The 24,890-nt window shown below is 36.8% G+C and overlaps 1 protein-coding gene across 3 annotated transcripts in view; it reads right to left on the bottom strand.

The window, feature by feature from the left end:
* Positions 1 to 268: 268 nt before the first annotated feature.
* Positions 269 to 24,890, bottom strand: part of LOC105810636 (chromosome unknown open reading frame, human C2orf76) — a 49,852-nt gene continuing 25,230 nt past the window's right edge. For all 3 annotated transcript variants that reach the window (XM_012644661.1, XM_012644665.1, XM_012644662.1), the window contains exons 3-6: positions 17,818 to 17,868; positions 14,334 to 14,371; positions 8,470 to 8,551; positions 269 to 575 (exon numbers count right to left, since the gene is read on the bottom strand). In XM_012644661.1, the coding sequence (XP_012500115.1) occupies positions 499 to 575; positions 8,470 to 8,551; positions 14,334 to 14,371; positions 17,818 to 17,868 (248 nt within the window). In that variant the 3' untranslated portion in view covers positions 269 to 498. The remainder of the gene's footprint in view (positions 576 to 8,469; positions 8,552 to 14,333; positions 14,372 to 17,817; positions 17,869 to 24,890) is intronic.

Here is a 24,890-nt window from a genome sequence, read left to right on the forward strand (position 1 = left end):
CACAATTCAGTTTCATGTATGGTCATGTGTATCACACACTCCCTGAACTACAAAATAGCACTGATGGGTCTAAGAGAACTCAAAATCTCAAGTAGCCAAAGACAATAACAGTTACTCTAATTAGAATCTATGGAAAAAATACAAAATAAACAGTGTGACTTAGTCTTACAATCTTTCTAAAGAACTCAACAATGTAAGTCACCAAAATAATTCCTAATTTTAGAAAACAAATTATGATTTAAAAAACAATATTCCAAGATGATTTTTGAATAACAGTTTACTTCACTTTTAAAAAATCAAATGTTTTTCTCATAATATATTATTTTACGACATGAAAGAGAGAGAGAGGAGAACTGCAGAGAGAGAAATCACCAGATTTTGGCTCAAATAGTAGAGCCTGGGATTAATTTTTTAAGATTTGTTTGTCAATTTCAAAAACTCAGTAGTGGAATAAAGAGCTTAATACAGGTATGCAAAAAGGCAGCCCCCGAGACGTTTTCACCAGGATGAAATGGGATTAGCTTTGTAGGTCTTATAATCTTCCTCACAGAAGAATGCAATTTCAGTTTCACTGGCTGAAAAAAAGAAAAACAGAAAATGGAAAAAAGATATTAATATAAAACTAAATTTTAAACAAGTATGGAAATCCATATTACTTTGATTCCGTATTTTACAATAGCTTCGGATGCCCAAAGTGAAAAAGATAATACATTTCACCAAATCAACAAGAAGTTTAAAGTACAGTTATAAGAGTCTAAAATTCAAATTATTTAAAACTAAAAAGAAAAATAACCAACAAATTAAAATTAAGGTTAATGCAGGAATCTGGTTTTCAGGAATCATAAAATTACTCATTTACAGTCTTAGAAAATAACAAACCTTGATATGTTTTCAAATATGCTACTCAATTACTGAAAGAGGGGGAGGAGGAACTCCCCCCCATGAAATTAGCCTGTAGGTATAATAATTTAATACTTAGAGGATCAGTAGAATATTTTACAGATCACTTTACATTCTCCCTCATGACCCATCAAAATATGTGTCTGAAGAAGTTAATTTTTTGCCCTGCTTATGATTAATTCATGAGGCTTCAACAATATGCAAAGTGAAAGACACAAATTGGCTTCTACCTGAATACCTTCAAATACCTCTAATTATTCACAGGGGATATGGCACAGCTAAAGGACCCACAAAGGTTCACAGTAGTCACAATTCTTTCAACCTGGCAGGTCAAGGACTCTGTCTTCTAAAACAATAAGTCAGCAACATTATTAATTCAGACTGGAGACAAATCTGATGGAGAGCCTTCCAATTATTAAACATGCAATTCTTTAAGGTGTTGTGCCAACAAGTTCCACATTCGTTTTTTAAATTAAACCAGAAGTTAATACAGTCTGCTTGGCTTTTACAGAAAGAGCAAAAGGGCCTTCAGAATCTCCATGAGAAAACAGACAAGATTATTGGTAATGAATACTGAGCACTCAATTAACATATACTCTGAAAACAGACAAGTGAAACTCTTCAAGTCAAATAAATAGGATAATAAGGAAGGGTGCCAAGGATTACCACTGGTCTCTTCCTTTACAACTCTCATCTCGTCATTAGGATTTATCACAAAAGAATGAAATTAAAGAGATTAGCATGACATTGCATTAAAAATGTGTTTGCTGTTCTTAAGAATATCAAATTTAATGTCTCTCAATCATAAGCTATCCATGCTCATTACAGAAAATAAAGAAGTGCTGAGAGAAGAAAATAAAATCACCGATCGTCTCAGATCCTCATTCCGGTCCTATACTATACTTCAAGATTAAATTTAATTTGAGTAGATGAAAATCAGATTGCAAACTCTCATCACAAGGTGCCTGGGGACACAGCAGAGAAACTGGGGATCAACGAGGAGGCACCGTCAACACATGCACCCTAGGCAAAGAGTAAATTAACGTACCGTTAAATTTTACAAGAAAATGGCATTTAAAAGAATGGGCAAAAGGCTCCACACTTGGAATTCGTTTTTTAAAAAAATCAGAGAAGGGGGCTTCAAAAAATTCAGTATTCAAAGATAAGATATTTGGAGATCTATCCTTTATACAAAAAGCTCCCGGGGTTTCCTTTTTTGAAGGGAAGCATCCCCAGAGGTAGACGTACATAATCTGCAAGTGATTCTAATCAACCTTCTGATGGAGAATGAGCAAAAGACACCCTGTTCTTAATAATCACAGAGCAAGCTTTTATCTGCGATGTGCTATTTACATACGGACCTTTGCACAGGGCTTTGCCTACACAGCACTTCGCTCAATCCACGCTAACTGTAATTACAATTTTCACTTACTGCAGTTGACATTTATCTGCACCCCTTTTGGAAAACTAATATGTTGTGCAGCTCTTCAGTACCGCAACTGTAGGCTCAGAAGAAGCTGATGGAAAGCAAGGACTGACAAAGCAGTTTTGTTTCGACGGGGGTTCTCTTGGGTCTAATTAACTTACAGATCAACCCATTATTTACATAAAGTATTTATGCCGTCTCTCATAATATAGGCTCAGAATGAGATAATCTACGGTAAAGATTTTATTTTCAGATGATAGCAGTTTTTGTCAAGAAAACTAGATTGACAAATGGGTTAAATGCAAATACTTCAGGTTGATAAAAAAAAATTTTCACCCTTAACAAACTGGAAAACACACATATTAAAAGTTACTCTGAACATTTAAAAGTATTAATAAAACATAAAACGGATTTTAAACTTCAGTAACGTGGTCCTAAATAAAAGTAGAATATAATGGCTTTAAAATTCTGTGAAACTCTGCTAAAAATGTTTGAGAGAATGATTTCAGGGACTTACATTGCAAATTTGCCAATTTAAGTGAAAACATATTAGAAATGATTTTTAAGACCTCTACATAATCGCTTTTTCTACCATTATCCCTTAAATTCCTGCTTCCCCAATACTATTTAAAATGGCTCCTTTAAAAATGGCTCGGGATGAACCCTCAGGAAGTCTACGGTGTGCTGGTCCCCTAGGGCACCTGATTTTAAATTAAATGTGCTGCAGGCGGCAGTGCAGTCAGGTGCAGAGTGCCTTGGCATGGGAATCTGAAATGAATGTGCAATCTAAAATCCAATAAATACATTGCCACTTCATCCCTTCGTCTTACTATCAAATGAAATCAAGTAAGAACCCCCCAAATACTTCTGTAGGATCATTTTAATACTGACGTTCAAGTTTAATGACATGAACACAAGCCATGGCATTCAGACTTTGGATAGAAAATTAATAATTTTATAATGCTTCCAAACAGGTCAGACAGACAGACAGACACACACACACAAGTTTACAGGAAAATAATGATTTTAAGTAAAAGAATATAACAACCACCAATTTTAAGTGTCAAATCCTAAGAAAAATTAAATGCAATGTATTTAAACTCTTCAACTAATTTATCTCAATAAACTCATCTCTCAATAAGAATTTATCACATACTTTCTAAGTCCCTAGCCTGGTGCTGGTCAGTTCCAAAGTGGCATGAGGCACCAGCCCCTGATGTCTGGAAGCAAGAGACTGAGACATGAGCACTGATTTGTCGTCCAGATAATCCACCATCAGGGCAGGCTGCCACGTGACAGTAACTGCAGATCATTGACCAAAAAATACGTGAAGGGTGAGGTGTGGCTTCTGCGGCAACCTGAGGCCAAAACAAAGTTTCGCCTTCTCTCCTGCTCCGGAAGTACAGCCTATTCTTCCAGACTTCACAAAATCCTAACCACAAATCCTTCAAAGTTGTGCTCATTGCTGAGTTATATTTCTAAATTTTTACCAAAGGAGGCCAGCAATTCAACAAAGAGGTCCCAACTGCTGCGCCTTTTATTGCGCACTTGCTTCAAGTGACTGTTTTGAATCAGCTGGCAGAGAAGATTTCAAGCTACAGTCTGAAGAAAACAAATTAACTTTTTTAAAAACCTGGTCTTTGATAGACTGGGCACATGCCTGTAATTTCCACAATGGTGGGGGTAGGGGTGAGGGTGGTAAAAAGGGAAGAACAACCTACAGAGGTTCATTCTGAGTCCTTGTTCTGGAATCCCTCAATTCCCTGGGCTCACCACCCACATTACCGAGGACCAGCCTGCATCACCATTTCCACGTAAACGTGAGCAACGGCCACCATAACTCCCTCTGAGGAAGAAAACGTGCATGCCTTAAGATATTACTACCCAAAATAAGAGGGGAAGGGAACCAACCCAAGGGAACACAAATCAAACACGATCCTGATAAAGAAGCTGGAGGCAAAGAATCCTACAATATTCCCAGTTCATATGAGATAACCAAAAGGCACAGCCAGGCACAACCGGGTTCTGTTTGGGGGCGGAGGACAGAAGGGACATGCACAATGAAAACAAACCACAGAGGAGTTCTGGAATTATTCAGGACCTGGCTTGCTGAGGACTCTTCCCTCAGACAAGCATTTACCGTTTGGCCACTGTATCTTGTGTTAAAATATTTCCAATAAAAACCGACCAGCTTTGGAAGAGTTACCCTGCCACAATTTCTCTCTTAAACCAGAGTAGATTCAAAAGATAATAGTAGTAGAATGTAGCAACATGGAAGAGATAAAATATCACTTAAAAAAAACTTGCATACAAATTTATTACTGAGGGGAATTAGTACACAAAACTACAATTGTTAATAACAAAGTTGAAAGTCTTTAAATTATAAAATAACATTTCTAGGTCAAGCTACCTTATTCCTTTCACAAAGCAAATCTTTTTTATTTATATATTTTTGTACTAAGTCCACAAGCAGAAACTTCCACTGACGTCAGCTGTAGAATACACAATGCGGATCCGCAGTGCAGACAAAGGCCGGAGGATGAGCTGGAGAATTTCTCCGCGAGAAAAGAAATCTTCAAACAAGTTTTTTTCCCCTAATTTCCTCTCTCAAAGCCTTTCTTTTCCTTTCATGACTCCTACAGAAAAGTCCTAATGATAAATTTGTTACATGGGCATTATTCCCATGGCAACTGGCTGTGATAGCAGAGTGACAGCTCAACAGCAAGATCAAGTGGCGAAAAGGCAGACAGGGACGACTTCAAATCTTCCTCTTAAACCTCTTAAAAACCTAACCACACATGGCACAAGGGAGGGAAAATTCCCTAGAAAAATCACATGCTTCAAGTATCATTTTTACAGCTCGACTCCCACTCAGAATTTTTTGTTGCTCTCTGAGGACCCTCGTCTCCTTCCCCGTGTACAACCTCGGCTTGTTCCCTGGAGTACAGCAACGCTACTCTAGGCGACAGAGAGGAAATCGCTCCCTGCAGGGACCCAGGTGCCCTGTGCCTGGGGCTGCTGGCTTGCCGGGGTCAGGAGGGCAGTTTGGAGCCCCCATCCCCCTGGGAAAGGAGTGGAGAATCGGGGAAAAGGACCTGACTCTGATCCAAGAACTATGGGCCTCAAAACGAGATGACAAAAAGAGGGATTCGATTCTCACCTTCACGGACAGTTCACTACACGTGTCAGTCTGAAATTAACGACGAGACCAACAACTCATTGTTTTAGTAAAGTCAAAACGTTTGCTAACTGCCTTCCCCAGGACGGCTTCCAGATAAAACATGTGTTGTTGAGGGCCTTTTACGTGTGTTATTCCCGATGCCTTCATTCTTTCATGCAACCCTTCTGACAATTTTCTGAAACAGGCTTCATAAGTCCCATTTTTACAAAAAACAATATAGATTTTCAGAGAGGGTAAGTGGCTTACAGAAGGTCACACAGCAAGTAAAATGTACAGCCTTCATTCAAACGGATTTTCCCCAACTTTAGGGGTTTATTCTTTTTTTTAAAAAAAAAATCCATCCCTTAATTATAAGGAATACAAGTAAACTGTAGAAAAGTTTTTAAATCACAAGAAGAGCAATTAGATAATACAGAGAAGAAAGGAAAATATGAATTACTGGCAATGCCACCACCCCAAGAAACCATTTCTATAATTTTGGCATATGATCTTTTCCCCATATATACATACACACATGTAAATATCAACATGTTTCAATAATGGCATCACACAATATATTCTATGCCCACTCATTAAATAAAGCTCTGCACTGGTGATTCACAGAGAAGATGAGGGATAACCCCACCACCCCACTGAAGACATCTCACAACCCCATAGCTTGTTCCTGTTGGCTTAGTAATAAGTATGACAAAAATAACCTTGAGAAAGTCTTATCGGTCAAACTGTCCTACAGAAAATTAGATGTAACATACATTCCCAACAGTGGTACAAGAGAATTCATTTCCCCATACCATGAACTCCATTTTTTTTGATGTCCACTAATCTTACCATAATTGCTGCTTCCCCAAGGTGACCCAGATAGTAAGAAGCAGAATTAGGTTTTTGAGGTTTTTAGGGTTTTTTGAACTTTTGTTTTTGTTTTTTTAAGGGAGGGGGGGAAGGGGAGGGGGCTTGATATATCCCTCAGGTGTGTCTCAAACTCCTGGCCTCAAGCAATCCTCCCACTTCTACCTCCTAAGTAGCTGGGACTACAAGTATGAGTCACTGCACCCAGCTAATTTTTTTAAAGAAAATATTTTAGCAATAGGATCTCTCTATGTTGCCCAGGCTAGTCTCAAACTCCTGACCTCAAGTGATCCTCCCACCTCTGCCTCTGAAGTAGCTGGGATTACAGGTGGGAGCCACTGTGCCCAGCTCTGGACTCTTAACCACTAGACTCTACTACAAAAAAAAAAATAGTATCTATTTTAACATGCATTTCTCTCATTACTAATAAAATGGAACTGTTTTTTCATGTTAGCTATTTCTTCTATCAGCAAAATTTCCTGTTTATCTTTTTCCTACTAATTACAAGAGCTCTGTATAAAGTCAGGCTAATAACTTCTTATCTATCATATATGCTACAAATATTTTTTCATAGTTTATTGCTTCTCCTTTAACTTCGCTTACAGTTTTTAGTTTTTATGTGGTCAAATCTTCCCCTTTATGGCTTCTGCCTTTGAGGTCACGCTTAGAAAGCTCTTCTCCTCCCCAAGATTATGAAATTATTGAGCCGTACTTTCTTTTTAAAAAATTTTGTACATTATAACATTTAATCCATCTAGAATTTATACTACAATAAAACTGAGATAAGGATTTGAATTTTATTTTCCTGAATGCTTTGGCAATGGGTTTGATATAATTTTCTGGCTAACTCATTCTCTCCCCACTTATTTGAGATGTTTACTTTATCATTTTGTGAAATCTCACCTTTCTTTTCATTACTTTGTTTTTGGATTTTCCATTCTTTTCCACAGAGCTACCAGTCAATTCCCACATCAGTACCAATATATAATATTCATTATAGCTTTATGCTTTAACAACAAACAGAGCTACCTTCTAGGTGCCACCTGCTATAGTAATATAATAGTATTTGAGGAAACAAATGCTACATTAAAAATTGTTTTTCAAATAACAACAATCAACCTTATGTATTCATAATACAGAAAGACACTCATTCTGGCAAATATTGTAGACTTCAACACAGAAAACAAGTCTAAGATTTCACAACATGTTATTTAAGACTCTATTTAAATAGGAAGATCTATGTCAGGAATTGACGTTAGTCACATGAGTCATTCAAAAGTAAATTCCCGACATACGTGATTAAAGTAACTCAATAGAACACTGGTCAAAAAAATTTAAGGCTTCCCAATGTGGACCTCACTTATTGTGTTCTTTAACCAGTGTGTACAAATAACTACAAAGGACATGTGATTTGTGACGCTCTATCATAGTCACTGAGCACAGAGGTGTGTGAGAGGCACACTGTCTTTAACTGCTCAGACCTCTCTGATAACCTTCATTCCCTCTATTGTCAGATATCTTTAGGTATACACATAAGTAGAATAACAGTGACATCTAATGGCCACAAAGCAAGTCACATAACATTTCTTTAAAATAGAACTATATGCATGTTTTGGGTTGAAAGGCCCAATCGGGTAATTTTTCAGCTGCACACTAGACTATTTTAAATTCCATGACTTGGTGGGCCCTGAGTGATTTGGAAGACTGTCAGAAACCACACTGCACGTTACACAGACATCTCGTGTCATTATTCCAAATTAGCGCTACTATGCCCATTTCTCTCAAACCATCAGCTCAAATGACGATGATAAGAGTAAGTAGACATGGTACTGATAACCCATCAATCACTTAAGACGACCCTCGGCAGAATTCTGAGCACCCCTTCTGAAAATCACTATTTGCATTTTGTACCTCTGGAGAGCCAATCTCTACTGCCCTCAGTCAGGCGACCAGAATCACATCATTCTTGTCCTCCGAATAGTTATCAGGGAGTGTAAAAAGGACTAAGAGCAGCATTTGCTTTGCAGCAAGTTACCCAAATGTAATCAGCCAGGCCTCATCATACAGTCCGGAAAAGCGAATGCCCCCTCTAGCAACACAAGGCCCCCTTTCTCACCGACTCCAGCTGCTTTCAGAGTTCTGTCTTCCTTTAGCAGGAGTCTGTCATCATCTTCCAAACTCAACACAAGTTCATTTGACTAAAAAGAAAGAAAATCTGCATTTTATCAGTACTTACATGAGTTTCACATTTGGTGGGACTTCTCAAAGACAGAGTTGTTACTCTAAGCCATAGGTATAATCTAAGTCACATTCTATTCCTGCTACTATAATGAGGGACGTCAGCAGGTGTACCGTGAGGACCTACTAAGCACACACACCATATGAAGCCCTGGAGAGACAGTGCTATAGCACAGGACTTGGAGCTACACTTGGACTCAAACCCAGGCTCCACCAGTACCCAGCCGTGTGTTCTTAACAAACTATTAAAACATAACCTCTCTGAGACTGAGCCGCCTCCTCTGTAGAACAGGGGAAGAGAACCCCTCTTCCTCGTTGCCTTGTGGCGAGGATGAAATAAGGCCACAGCCCTCAGCATGGTGATGCCATGCAGTTGGCACTGTTAGCTGTCACTGCTCTGTTGGTGCATGGTCATCATCTTCTCGTGTCATCCTCCCAATAACCCAGGAGGAATCAGAGAAGTTAGGGTATAGGCCCAAGGTACACGCTAGGCAGCAATGGCGCTGGGCTTCAAGCTCTGGCTGGTCTGACTTCCAAGAGAAGCAAGTTTACTTCAAATGGCCAAAGTCACGTATCCAAAAGCCTTGCCCCAGCTAATACACATTTGGTTCCCTGTCATATTAACTGGAACATTTCTCTATGAGATTTGGGGTGGGGGTGGATGAGGGTGCCCTCCGTGACATTTCAAATGCAGTTAGATTTCATAAATACAGGAGAAAATGTAGAGTTGATCCCAGCCCTGAACAGCACACAGAGCTGACCACTACTGGGGTACGGTACCACCTGTCAACTAGAATGCAGCTGTTTAGCAACGCGCTCTATTTCTAGAACATGGCTGGGGCAGAGCCAACAGAAAGGCCTCTGCACAGCCAAAAGAGAAGCCCAGCGGGCGGAAGCCATGCCCAGGGCTCGTGGACTTCATTCGCTGCAGAGCTTAGGGGTTTGAGCTCCAGAGCCACAGATTAAAGAAAGAAACTTTACTTAAAAAAATAATTTTAGAGTAGGTAATACATACTTATGATACAAAATTCTCCAATCACACAAGGGTAAAAAGTGAAAAGTAAGTCTCCCCCCAACCCCTATCCACTGGCTACCTAGTTCTCCTCCAGAGAACTTGTACTAATTCCTGTGCATCCTTCCAGAGACTGTCTCTGTACATGTAATGCAGAGACGTGTCTGTCAATTTCTCCACACAAACAGTAGCATATCATATGCTATATGACACTGTACTTTTTTCTCTTAAAAACGTAGCTTAAAATCTACATCAGTAAGAGCTGCTTCACAAGTTATCAAGGCTGTGGCATATTCCATCGGAGGGACACACACACCCCAGTCAGTCCCTGCTGATCGACACTTGGGTTGCTTCTAGTCTCTTGCTACCATAAATAATTCTGTAATGTATATACTTGTACATATATTATGTTGCATATGTACAAGTTCATGTGTAAGATAAATTCCTAGAAGCAGAATTATTGGGTCAGAGAGTTATTCACAACTCTCTGAAGAAAAAAAGTTCTACACATCTTGACAGACATTGCCAAATAACTCTCCAGAGAGGCGATACCAATTTGCACTATCACCACCAGCCACTGAAGTACCTGTTTCCCACACCCTCACCAACACAGTGTGTTACCAAAACCTTCTTCTGATCTTTGCCAATCTCACAGATGTAGATGAAGCATTGTCTTAATTTGTATTTATTATGAGTGAAGTTGTAAATATTTTTTTTTTAGTGGAGTTGTAGGATAATTTATCTAACGGAATTGTAGAATATCTTTATATACTAAAGAAATTAAGCCTTTTCTATAAGTTAGAAAATTTTCCCCCACTTTTCATTTGTTCCTTGATTTTTCATATAGTGTTTTATTCAACAGAAGGTGCTAAATGAATTTTTGCTGAATAAATAAGTTAATGAAGTAAAATGTATCAGTCTTTTAGGGTTTCTTAGTTTTCTATCATACTTAGAAAGACTTTCTCCACTCCAAGGTTATTTTTTAAATTCCATGTTTGCTTCAAATATTTTTATGAGTTTCATATTTTAAGGATTTAATTGTGGAGACTTTCAAAAATACAATACATACAGACTAGTGTAATGAACCCCCTGTTCATACTCATGACCCAACTTGAACAAATTATAGTCATGTTCAATCCACTTTATCTCTATCCTCACCTATGGGTTTAATTTTTACATTTAAGCCATTAATCCAATGAGTATTCATATTGGCACAGAAAGAAGAAGATAGGGATTCAACAAAATTGTTTTTTAGATGCCCACCCAGCTGCTCCAATACCACTTATTGAATCCTCCATCTTTTATCCATACATTTGAAATGCCATGTTTAGTATACACTAAATTCCCGTATATATTTGGGTCTACTTTTGGACTTTTAATTCCGTGCCATTAAATTACCAGCTCATGTGATAGTAGCACACTATTTTAATTGCTATAGTTTTATAATGTCTTAATACACGTTAGGACTAGTCAGTTTCATTTCTTTCATTTGTTTTTTATATATTAATTTTATAATCAGCTTTAGTTTGCATATATATACAAATGTTCTTAGTATTTTATTGGGGTGGCATTAAATTTATAAATTAGTCAAGAGAGAACAGACATCTTCCGGCTGTTGCATCTTCCTATCCAAAATATCCTAAGCATTTTACTTAAGTCTTATTTTGGGTTAATTGAAGTAGAAATTCACATAATAAAATATACAGTTTAAGAGGAGTTCACTTCAGTGAGTCTGGACAATTAATCCCAGAGCTCAGATTCATATTTTCAAGAGTGTGTGTGTGTGTGTGTGAGAGAGAGAGAGAGAGAGAGAGAGAAAGGAGACAGAGAAAGAGGTGTGGAAGACAGTAGCATTTTAAAGTTTTCTTCTTAAAGACCTTGTACATTTCTTGTAAAGTTTATTCCAGGGTATGAATTCTTCCTTTTACATACTTTTAACAAGGAGAGCTATCTGGTTTCCAAACTCACAAAATATAAGACAAAAATTAAAGTTTTTATTTTAAAATTTTTTTTTTTTTTGAGACAGAGTCTCACTCTGTCTCCCTGGCTAGAATGTAGTGGCATCAGCCTAACTCACAGCAACCTCAAACTCCTGGACTCAAGCGATCCTCCTGCCTCAGCCTCCCAAGTAACTGGGACTACAGGTGTGCACCACCATGCCCGGCTAATTTTTTTTCTATTTTTAGTTTTCCAGCTAAATTTTTTTTTTATATTTTTAGTAGAGACGGGGTCTCACTCTTGCTGGTCTTGAACTCAGGCTGGTCTTGAACTCCTGAGCTCAAGCGATCCTCTCAACTCGGCTTCCCAGAGTGCAAGGATTACAGGCGTGAGCCACCGCACCCAGCCTCAAAATATTTTTAATAGAAATATTCTGACTTTATAAATAGACTACTGATTTCAATCCATGACACATACACACATTTTTTTGATAATCACAGTCACATATGGTAATTATTTGCAATGTACTACTGATTCAGCCATTCCACAAACACTTAGCTCATAGTCCAAACAGGAGGCTCTGGTGGGAAGGTATCCAGACAGTCTTTTTATTATGCTGATGGGAAGAATTTCTGAGGATACCTAGTATCTGCAACTAGGAAAGTCTCTAAACCCAGAAAACTGGGGAAATGGGGAAAATGTATAAACAAGTTCGTTAAGATACAGGCATTATTTGGAAGTCTCTCCCTTTGACTGAGGAAGGAGATTAAATTGCAGCTGGGCTGGAAAACTTGACAGGCTGGGCCAGTGATGCCACAGGCCCCACAGATAGGAGTGGAAGATGAAAGGACAACAGTCACCTGGGAATGAGAAAAATGTCTGGGAGTTGGATAAGGCACAAATGAGGACACGTTGATGAAGTTCTTCTGAAGTTTTAAAACTTTATCTATAAAAATATGTCGAACCTTTCCCTTATAAAAGTTGAAGTGCAAACGTGCAGACCATCCCCAGAGCGTACGATCTGTACTTAACTGGACTGTTAGGGTTTAGACAAAAGTTTATGAAGCCACATTCCAGCAACATTCTAAGTGACTTAATTTGTTTTGGGAACCCCCCCCCCCTTTAAACAAATACATCATTCAACTGGAAAATAAGCCCAAATTTTACAACTAGAATATGCCAGGGTGAAACATGTGTTTTAAATATAACTAACCATTCTAAGATTTTTTTTCTTCCAACTACAGGAGGAGAATTTCCTGATTTTTTAAAAATGTCATAATACTGATTATTCGAACATGGTGAACTATGTTTTCATTTAAATAAAAGAATAATCTACTAATTACTCCTTTCAGGAAACATGACCATATGAACAAGCCCAACAACGTAGAACATGCAACACTGAATGGAGAATGACACACTTTGCTTTACAATCTTTTCGAAGAGCATATTATTTCATTTTAACTTTATTTATATTTTATAGCATATTTATATATATTTTTCCCCTATAAAATAGGAACACACTTCCTATTCTCTACATTTTAGGAACCAGATTAGAAACACTTTGTAGAGAAAGTGAAGTCAGTGGCCAGATACAGCGCAATACATTCCAGTACCCACAAAAAGGGCACGCCCCACACTGCAGCTCCAGACACACGTGAGCACATCTGAGGCATTTGCATATATAATCCTTGGCATAAAAAAATAAAGTTACTAGAAGGAACCAACCCTGCCAACTGTTGCCCAGTGAAACTGATTTCAGACATCTGGCCTCCAGAACTGTAAAAGAATAAATGTGTGTTGTTTTAAGCCACACACACACACAAAAATAAAATATAAAATAAATTAAAAAACAAAGTCAACAGCAATACGCTCATGGCACTTTCTTTGTGATCTATGACACACATTTATTTGAGAGCTGACTGAATTTATGGAGTACATCTATGACAAAAAGAGAGAAGGAAATGAATTCATAAATACTTCATTCAGAAATTGTTATGGAAAAACTCCTATGAACCAGGCATTGTGCTAGGTATTGGAGAGATGAAGAATATTATGTTGTCCCTAAGTAGTTATATGATAAAATAAGATTGCTGCTTTTATGAGGATCCTATAGAAGGTCATTGAGATTAAAGAAAAAGAACAGTCTTAAGAAGCATACCTTTGATTGTGGCTTCATAAAAAACATTTGAAGAGTAAGAAAACAGAAATGTAAACACACGACAAATACATAATTAAACAGCTGTCTGTGGGGAAGGCAAGACAACTTCAGGATTGCAGGCTATGCTTTGGTGGAACTAGATTTGTTCCTAGAGCTACAGTCCTGGGCCTTCTCTTACACACAGCAAGAGTCAATCAGAACAAGTAAATTATTTGTATCTTCTTCTAGCCCTTTTCTTCTGGTGCAGAATTAAGAAAATCAAAGATACTGGATTGCCAGATAATAAGTTCTTTTTTAATATGTAATCTTAATATGTAATATTTTTAAATATGTAATACATAAAACTTTCCCAAGTTTTATCCTTATTTTATGCTAAATATGTGCTTGATAAACAACATATGCCATTCCTTTTTTTTTTTAGTTAAGGCCTTTTAAAAGGATCTACTACTAACAGAGATATGACTTCACCATTTTTTTCAATGGAAAAGTAAGGCAGTAAATAGGGTACCTACAAAATAAAACATGCTAGTATAATGGGAAATATTTTAGATGTACAGTGTTCATTCACTTATTCACCAATTCAACCAACATTGATTACTTGCTAGGTGCCAGATCCTATATATGTGAAACATACCTTTGATTTATGTGCTTGGTGAATGATCTTTAGTTTATCTGAAAGAAAAAAGCAAGTTGTATTTTTACACAGATTATTCTAAAACTTCTTTTCAAATTATTAAAGTGAGATGAGGGGGTGGCTATGAAATTGAGAAATTTAAGTCTTTGCCTTATGACCGGATTCACTTAAAAATCTGGTGTAGAGTAAAATAAAAATTATTTTTGCAAATCATTAGAAGTGAAGATAAAAGTACAAAGCTCCTTTAAAGCCTTGGTCTTTGGCACACACAGATGGGTGTGTGTCAGAACCTGACGTCAACTCAGCACATCTACTTACAATAGAAGACAAGCCAATCACGTTACTCTATCCTGTTTTTTGTCACTACAGGCCTGGATCAGCAAATAATGTTTAAAAAAAAAACTGTCTTAAGACAGACATTAACAAAAGCAGTTCGAAAAATCTACTCATCTCTCAGACTAGATCCGATGACAAGAGGTCAAATGATGACACTGAAAAGGTCTTAGCACTCTCAGAATTCAAACACTATTTATCTAGGATCACTGGTAATCTGAGTAAGGCTGCTAATGCCCAAAGAATATCAATATCTGCCTCCTGGCTTGCAAATTCTGCACAGGCTTACACCATCTACTCTGCTCTATTCAAATCCAACTTCACTCCTTAATCTGTTTTTCTTAGAGTCAGGCTACACCGTGCTTTTCCAATAAGTAATTTCTCCACACTTGGGTAAAATTCTAACTCTACAATAATCAGCCCTTAATTATAAAACAGATGTAGCCATTCAATGGGTTGAAATTCAGAAAGCTTCCAACTCTTTACTCAGTTTTATTTAGCCATTTAATTAATGCATTATGATTACAACGTATTATTATATCTGAATAAACTCTCGATCTTAAACTAAAATTAATTTCTATCAATCACACTATAACAAGGAATTTCAATAGTGATATGAAATGAAAGAATCTATTAATATTTAAAAAACAGACCTTGACTTAACTAGGCCCTCATAATACAGAAGAGTAGTATACCTATCCAGTTAAGAACCAGCACTCTGAATTATCCATTATTTTAAATAGTCAGCTTTCAATTATCTATCTATTGCAATTTTTAAAACAAGGTCAACATAATCCTTGGACTTTAACTCTGTAATCTTAAGAAATAAAATAAATCTAACCTAGGTAAAATATGTATTAATATAGTAGGAATGTCAATATGCCATAATTGCTAAAAATAAGCTTACAATGTACATAAGAAAATTTTTAAATGTGACTTTTGGATTATCTATTACTCTGAGTTACCTTTTTCTCACCAAGCTATTATTTGAGACAAGTTAGAGAAGCCAATAGTAATTTTTTTTTTTTACTGGAAATCCCCTTATCTTCTAACCAATAGTAACTTTTTTAATAACACGAGCCTAAAGTCTGTTACAGTCAACCTACAAAACTGTAGTCTGACCTTACTAAATATTAATCATGCTCTATAAATTCTGTTACTGAGCCTTTAAATTAGAAATATCATTGCTCTAATAGGCTTGGCAAACCCATAATAAAATGGCTACACTTTTTAGCAGGAAAAGAATTGTTTTGAACAGAAATTTTTGCCAGATTTTTCTCTCCAACAGAAATTAGCAAGACCCAAGAAAGGAGAAATGACAAACCAGCAAAAGATGTACTAATGTCCCTTCCTTTGTTGAATAATCCATTTCTCACTTGCTTTTCCTTTAAAAAATCCTCATTATTAACAAAAATGATATCTGTGGGTATGGTTTCCTTAATGCAAATTCCTTGAAGAAAGCAACCTCATAAGAATAAAAATAACATATTTGTGGAGCATTTAATGAGCTGGCACATGCACTGTTTGATCTGATCTCACACGGCTTTATGAAACAGACAGGGGTGAGCAGCCCACACTGTGCAGCAACCAACACTTACACGTGCCTGCATGTGCAATGTCCAAGCAATAGGGATTCTAAAATAAGTAGGATGCATGGCAAATCAATAATAGATGGAGATGCCAATTAAATGGGAGGAGACTCTGAGAAATCTCAGACTGTTGGTGGCAAAGAGAACCAGCCCTTTGCCCAAGGACAGGGAGACAGTCACCAGCAAAACTGAAATCTGACTCTGCGCCCTTCCACTCCCCAGCGCCCAGCGCAGTGTCCTATTCCCACAAACCATGATGCAGCAATACTGGATGACGGATGACAGGTGAAAAAGTAACACTTTGGCCTTTCTTGTTCAACACAAAGCAGGAGATTGTTAAAGAGCCAAACTCAGACAAAGAACCGCTTGAAGTCTATCAGAACTCTAATTTCTTCACAGATAAATGTATTCATTTTTTCTGTCAATTCATCTGAACAGTATAGAAATACTAGGAGGAAAGGGTGTTAATAAGATAGAATAATCCAAAAGGTACATTATCTACCACAATAATGCTTAGCAACTCGGATATTCTAACGCTTTCATTATCTAAAATTTATATTTCAAAATAACTGACATGGAACACAAGTTTGCATATAGACATACACACATACACACTCACACACACACTGTGCCAAAAGGGAAACCATATGTAACTATTCTAATTTGAAATAGCATCTGTAGGTTGATTCAAGTTTAAGGCTATATTTCAAGGCATTATGCTTTGAAAGCCATGAAAGCCACAATTGAGAAGTTTCATATTTACCTTAATCACGCTTTTTATTCCTTTTTCTTATTCAATACTGAGTATGTAAATTCTTTTAAGTCCAATAAATCAAAGTACTTTCCACTCAGTGCCTTCAACTTCTGCTTGACTACCCCTTATAACCTCACAATTAGTCTCTGGATATTAAAATGCATACACACAGTGAAGATTGTAATTTCAAAGGATTTTAGGTCATAAGTTGCTTTATCAAATGGGAACAGAATGAAAAGCTACATCGAAAAATAATCTAAGGTAATAAAACATTTATACTTTAAAATGTCTGTACCAATTAACAGAAATATTTATTAGATGTACCATAACTTTCAAATGAAGTCTCAAATTCAAAGTTTAGCAAGTGTCTCTGTGCTGAAGGTTAATAACTGTACCGTCTTTATACTGAAGGATGACACCTAGCTTCTTGCCTTATTACATTTTTAAATCGCTGATTGTAACATATAAAATGACTACATAACACGCTCAAGTTATTGGTGTTTAAAATGTTAAATCTCTTTTTTTAATTCTTAGTCCTCAATCATTGTTCCTTTTCAGATTACCTGGCAAAGAAATTCATTGTAGACATAGTTTTGCCACACATGCTATTCTTCAAAAATATGCCACTTCCCTACTATTACAATTGACTTTAATGATACACTAGAATTCTTACATTTCTAAATAAACTTCCAAATTGGTTTTTATTCACAGATAGTAAAACCAAATTTAAATTCATATCAACAAAAAACAAATACAAAATTATATTAACATACTTATGTATATTTAAAAAATAAGAAAAATTGGTTACCATATTTATAATTTCTGAACGGTGGTGGCAGGCTGGTCCTTAAAGGGACATCTACAAGAGAAAGATTATTTTTATTACAAAATATTCAAATACTCATAATACGTGCATAGTCTTTTGGTTCTATTTTTCTATATCTACAGACTAAGTAACTGAAAAAACCGAAGAACACAAAATGAAGCTAATACACTGCCAAGGGTCATCTAAAACAATAGAATCCACAATAAGATGTTGAGCTGTTATTAGCTGAACTAAGAATTCACTAGCACTATTAAAAGAATTGATATTTTATTAAATACAATAGTATCTATGTATACTTGAAATATATACTAATATATATGTGTGAGACATTATTTATTTTCTATATAGTTGATGTTTTTTAGCAAAGGAATCTGAGAACCCTAAAGGATCTTTGGCCATTAGTGGGAACCAATGTTCTGGAATAATCTTATTACTCCTACCAAAATTCAGGAAAGCTACAAAATAACTTCTCTAACTCCACAAAGATGACAAAATAAAACAAAGTAAACATTCTTTTTAAAACACATTCCAAATACCAGTGTTAATTTTAATTAAAAGCATCTGTGATACGACCCCCAGAAGAGGACAATTTGGTTATATATATCAAAATTACATATGCGCATACTCCTTGACCTAGCCATTCCACTTCAGAATTATCAGAGATAAACTCTGCACACATGTGTATGTAAAATGACTGACATACAAGGGTACGAACTGCAGCACTGTTCACAGTAGCAAATAGTTAGAAAAATCAAAATGTCCTTCAATGAGGTATTTGTTAAATAAATCATAGTATGCTCAAACAATGAAAAGTATTTTTCAAATGTTTAAAAAAATAAAGGAGGAAGCTCTCTACTAATATAAAATCTTCAAGATTTCAAGGGTAAAGAGGTATAAAAAGAACATTATTTTTAGAAAGCCACCTTTTGAGTAAAAAGGGAGTAAAATAAGAATGTATGGCCATATTGTTTGAACTTGCATAGTGGGGGGGGGATATGGAGCACGGGGTCAGATAGGAAACAGAAGCAGGCAGGTGGCTTTTCACTGTCTTCCCTTTTACATTTTGATCTTAAAACCACACAAATGTGTTATCTACTAAAGAAAAATTTTTTTAAAAAGCCCACACATCTGAATTAAGAAATGTGTTTTTGTAAGTACATACGCCTTTCTGAGGTCAAACACATACCAAAATTAAAATATAATTTATTCATTTATGTTACAAGCATTTAAAGTACCTACTACCAGGTATTCCACCAACAGGGTAAATGAGCAGTTACCAGAAGTCCCCACTCCTCAGAGTGTGTCCTCCAGTGGTGAACGCTGTGACCAAGGTTCTCCTCCCTGGCTACACACTAGCGTCACCCAGCCCGGCACCAGGGGATGAGACTCACAGCAGGGTTCCCGGATACAGATATTTGAACACAAAACAAAGCCCCCCGAGATGATTCTTAGTCAAACAAATTCACATGGGGTCAGTCAAGTAACCACAGGTGAGCTAAGCAGATCAAACAAGAGGGGGCTATGAGATCTGAGAGTATGAGCCCATCCAAGGGGGCTGGGCCAGCCAGCTCCGATCCCCGTGCTGTAGGAATATGGGCTCGGGGTGGCCACATCTACAGATTTAAATGGCAACGCTAGAAATCTAGGGTTTTAGCTGAAATTTCCTGACTTTTAAAACACTATAGGCCGGCAGCCAGGCACAGTGGCTCACGCCTGTAATCCTAGCACTGTGGGAGGCTGAGGCGGGAGGATCACTTGAGCTCAAGAGTTTGAGACCAGCCTGAGCAAGAGCGAGACCCCCGTCTCTACTAAAAATAGAAAGAAATTAGCCAGACAACTAAAAATATATAGACAAAATTAGCCAGGTATGGTGGCGCATGCCTGTAGTCCCAGCTACTTGGGAGGCTGAGGCAGGAGGATCCCTTGAGCCCGGGAGTTTGAGGTTGCTGTGAGCTGGGCTGACACCACGGCACTCTAGCCTGGGCAACAGAGTGAGACTCTGTCTCAAAAAAAAAAAAAAAAAATCACTATAGGCCAAAGGAAACCTCTTTGGAGGCCAGACACCAATGTGCAACCTCCGGCTTAGGCTTCATTTTATCCTTCTTGTTTTTCACTCGGTTATGAATTACGAGCTAAAGGAGTATTCATTAAATATCAGAAAGGAGAACTCGGTCCATTTCATGTATTCTCATTTATAGTTCCTGACTTAGACAATGAACCCCCTGAAGAAAGGGGTGTGGTGAAGAACAGATGGCCCCAGGAAGCTATTATTGCTTAGAGATGCCTACAATCGAAGAATCACATCAGTCTCACGTTCACTCTCGACTTCTGAGAGAAGAGACAAAGACCGAGGCACCCACAGCACCTTTTCTCTTCCTTCGTTTAGATCTTAGCTCAAGTGTACCTCCTCTGAAAACCCTGCCCAAAGGAGGGGTCTCCTCTGATTTTGTTTCCTTTGTAACATGTTTTATAATTATAGTTTTATCTGTTTGCTTTTTTTGTCTCTATTTGGTACGAAATTCATAAATTCCTTGAGATGAAGACATTATGGGCTATATTCTCAAAACCTAGGACAATGTCCAGCACATAACAGATAAACACATACTGGTTCCATGAGGACAGGAACCACAGCCTATTTTCTTGTGTTGTCAGTACCTAAAATAGTGCCTGGTACATGGTATGTGCTCAAAAAATTCATGTCAGAGCACTGGATCTGCCAAAAAAAATTACTGAATGAATAAATATAACTTAATCCCTTCAATTGGCAGTTGAGAACACTGAGGCCCCAAGAAGGTAACTGGCCAGCCCAAGATGTCAAGATCTAGGACAGAACCCAGGCCTCCGAGTCCCATTCTGCAGCACCAAGAAGGGCAGGAACTAAAGTTTTTTCTAGATATTTTATAGTTTCAGCTTGTACATTTAGGTCTTGGCCAACTTTATTTTTGCACATGGCAGCAGGTAAGAGCTGAGGCTCATTTTTGCACATGGCCACCAAATTTTCCCGACACCTTTTAGGGAAAGATTACCCTTTCCCACTGAGATATATATCTACACACCAATACCACACACATCGTATTGATTACTGTAGCTTTACAGTAAGTCATGAAACCAGAGAGTGTAATTCCTTCAACTTTTTTTCTCCTTTTTTGTGAGTTGTTTTGACTATTGTAGGTCTTTTGCCTTTTCTTATAAATTTTAGAATAAGCTTAATATCTGAAAGAAAAAAAAAAAGCCCACTGGGATTTTTACTGGGATTGGAATCTATACAACACTTGGAAGAGACATGGCATCTTAACAGTGTTGAGTTTTCTGATCCATGAACACAGTATAGCTCTCCATTTATTCAGGTCTTTTTAAATTTCTCTCAGTGATGTTTAGAGTTATCAGTGTAAAAGTCTTACACCTCTACCAAATATATCCTAAGTATTTCATGTTTTTTGCTGCTGCTATAATTTTTTTTCCACTTTCCAATGGTATATTGCCAGTAACTAGAACTACCAGTGATTTCTGTATATTAATTTTGTATCCTACAACCTTGCTAAGCTCAGCTTATTAGTTCCAGTAGAGTTTTTATAGACTTTGTAGGATTTTCTACAGACAATCATATTACCTGTAAATCATGCCAGTTTTACTTCTTCCTTTCTAATAGGGATGCCTTTTGTTTATTTTTCTTGCCTTAACAAACTGGCTAGAACTGCAGTATAATGCTGAAGTGACGATGAGCAGAAGTCCCTGCCTGGTTCTAATCTGAGGAGGAAAGCACCGTCTTTCATCATAATTATGATATCAGGTGTCAGTTTTTCATAGATATCCATAATTAGGTGGAGGAAGGTCCTAATTTGCCAAGAGTTTTTAGTAGGAATGGATTTTTGGATTCTGTCTCCATCTGTTAAAATAATGATATGGCTTTCTTTTCTTAATCCATTAATATGATGAATTACATTCATTGATTTTTTTTTAATGGAACCAGGCATGCATTCCTAGGATGAACCCCACATGGTCATGATGTATCATCCTTTTTAAATATTGTAGGATTTAATTTGCTAAAGTTTGGTTAAGAATTTTTATATCTCTATTTATGATGGATACTGGCCAGTATCTCTATTTTCTTCCAACAACTTTCTCTGGTTTTGCTATCAGGGTAGGGATGACCTTAGAAAATAAATTGAGAAACATTCTCTTCTTTTTAATTTTCTAGAATAATTTCCATTCATAGCACTGGGATTTGTTCCTTCCTTAAAAATATGGTAGAAGCCATCTGGGCCTGGAGTTTCCTTTAAGGAAATATTCAGCTACAATTCATTTTAAAATACAGAATTGTTTAGATTATCTGTTTCTTTGGTGAGCTTGGATAGTTTGGTTCTTTCAAGGAATTTGTCTACTTCATCTAGGATAACATATTTATTAGCATGAAATTATTAAGATGATTTCCTTGTTATTCCTTTAAGATCTGTAGAAAGTCTGTAGTGATGTAATTTATATCTTGACACTGGTAATTTATGTCTTCTTTTTTTTTTCCTGGTTAGTCTCACTAGAGCTTTCTCCATTTTACGGATCTCAAAGAACCAACTTTGGCTGTTACTGATTTTCTTTATGGTTTTTCTATTTTCTGCCGTAAACTTTCTTTCTTTTATTCTGTTTATTTTAGGTTTAATTTGCTTTTATGTTTCTAGTTTCTTAACACAAAGGCCGAAATTGTTTCTTTGAGAACTCTTTTTAAAATTTAGGCACTTTAGTAATATAGACTTTGTTCTGAGTACTGTTTTACATGCATCCTACAAATTTTGAAAAGTTATATATTAATTTTCATTCAATTCAAAATACTCTCCCTTTTGATCTCTGCTTTGACCCATAGACTATTTAAAAGTATGTTACTTGGTTTCCAAATATTTGGGGATTTTCTTGAGATCGAAAGAGACGTTGTATAATCTGAATCCTTTTAAATCTACTGAAACTCATTTTACAGCTCAGAATATGGTCTCTTTGATAAATGCTCCATGTGCACTGAAAGAAATGGGTATATTCTGCTGTTGTTGGATTCAGGGTTCTATAAATGTCCATTCGGTTGATTAGGTTAATAGTGGTGTTCAAGTTCTCTGGATCCTTAATGATTTTCTGTCTATTTGTTCCACCCATCTATTTCTCCCTGAAGTTCTGTGAGTTTTGACTTCATGTATTCTAAAGCTTTGTTGTTAGGTGTATCATTATGTCCCCTTGATTAAGTGCCTTTATCATTATGAAATGATAGTCTTTATCCCCAGTTATATTTTGCTGTGAAATCTACTTCATCTGATACTAATATAGTTACTCCCCCTTTTTCATGATTAATATTAGCATGGTATAACTTTCTCATCCTTTTACCTTTAACTGGTTTTCATCTTCATATTTAAAGCACATTTCTCGTAGGCAACATATAATTGGGATTTCCTGTTATATGTCTGTCTTTTAATTTGAGGTGTTTAGACCATTTACATTTAATATGATGATTGATATGGCTGGGTTTAAATCTTGCTATTGTATTTTATTGGTCCACCTATTCTTTATTTCCTCTTTTTGTGCCATCTTTTGGGTTGACTATTTGACAATATTTTTATGATTCCATTTTATCCCTTTTTTTGGCTTATCAGTTGTAACTCTTAGATTGTGGGTTGGGGGGTTGCTTTAAGGTTTGTAGTGAACATCTGTTACTTATCAGTCCACCTCCAAGTGATACCATAAGGCTTGATAGGTAATAAAAGAATCTTCCACTTCTCCCTCCTGGCCTTTGTGCTATTGCTGTCACAGATTTTTCACAAACTCCACAATACATTGTTACTGTTTCTCTTTAAATGGTCAAGTGTCATTTTAAAATTCTTAAAATAAGAAAAAAAATTTTATATTTATGTTTACTATTTCCAATATTCTTCATTTCTTTGTGTGCATCAGAGTTCCATCTGGTATTTTTTTATGTCTAAAGAAGGTCTTGTAGCATTTCTCATAGTGCAGGTCCCCTGGCGATAGACTCTTTTAGCTTTTGTATGTCTGAAAACATCTTCATTTTGCTTCATTTCAGAAAGATACATATAGAATCCCAGGTTGACTTTTTTTTTTTCTTTAACTACTTTAAAGAAGTTGCTCCAATACCTTCTCTCTGGCATACACTGATTCTAATGAGGAGTCTGCTATCATTGTTATCTTTGTTCCTTTTTATTTAATATGTTCTTTTTTTTCTGGCTGTTTTCAAGATTTTCTCTTTATCATCAGTTATAAGCTATGGTATGCTTTGATGCAGCTTTCTTAATGTTCCTTTTGCTTGAGATTTGTTGAACTGCTTGGATCTGTCAGTTTACAGCTTTTATCACATTTGTACAATTTTCAACCATTATTTCTTCAAATGTCTTCTTGAAACTGCCTGTATTAAATAACGTATGGCCAAAAGGCAAGAAATGTGGTAGAAGTCTGATTTCTACAAAAGTATAGGCACCTCCAAAAGTTAACTAGCCACTGTTTCCTGGCTTCCTTCTTGTAATTGCTTACTGCTTAAGAGTCAGGTATCCCTGGTTGTCATAAGAGTTATAACTTTCCTAATTGTTTCTGTAGATGACATCACTATTGTAAAACCTAAGACTGGTCTTTGCGATATTTTCCGGACTCTGCATTCAGGTAGACCAACTGACACCAACCAGACCAGTGGCCATACTTAGGAACTGACTCAACAGGTCCTGCAACCCTCTACCTAGGAACTGATTCAGCAAGAAGACAATTTCTGCTTCCCAACCCTATGGGGTTCATCCCCAGCCAATCAGCAGACCCAATTCCCTAGCCCTTTGTCTGCCAAATTATCTTTAAAAACCCTGGTTGCAAAATTCTCAGGGAGGTGGATTTGAGAAATTTCTCCCGCCTCCTGGCTCAGTGGCCTTACAGTATTAAACTCTTTCTCCGCTACAACACTGCTGTATCGGTGCATTGGCTTCCTTCTGTGCAGCAGACAATAGAACACAGCTGGACAGTAACATTCTGTCCCCATGTCCCTGCTTCTCTCCTTCACAGCCTCCAATGACACATATATTTGGCTA

The sequence above is a fragment of the Propithecus coquereli genome, unplaced genomic scaffold (assembly GCF_000956105.1).
Source record: "Propithecus coquereli isolate 6110/MARCELLA unplaced genomic scaffold, Pcoq_1.0 Scaffold217, whole genome shotgun sequence".
NCBI classification, from domain to species: Eukaryota; Metazoa; Chordata; class Mammalia; order Primates; family Indriidae; genus Propithecus; species Propithecus coquereli.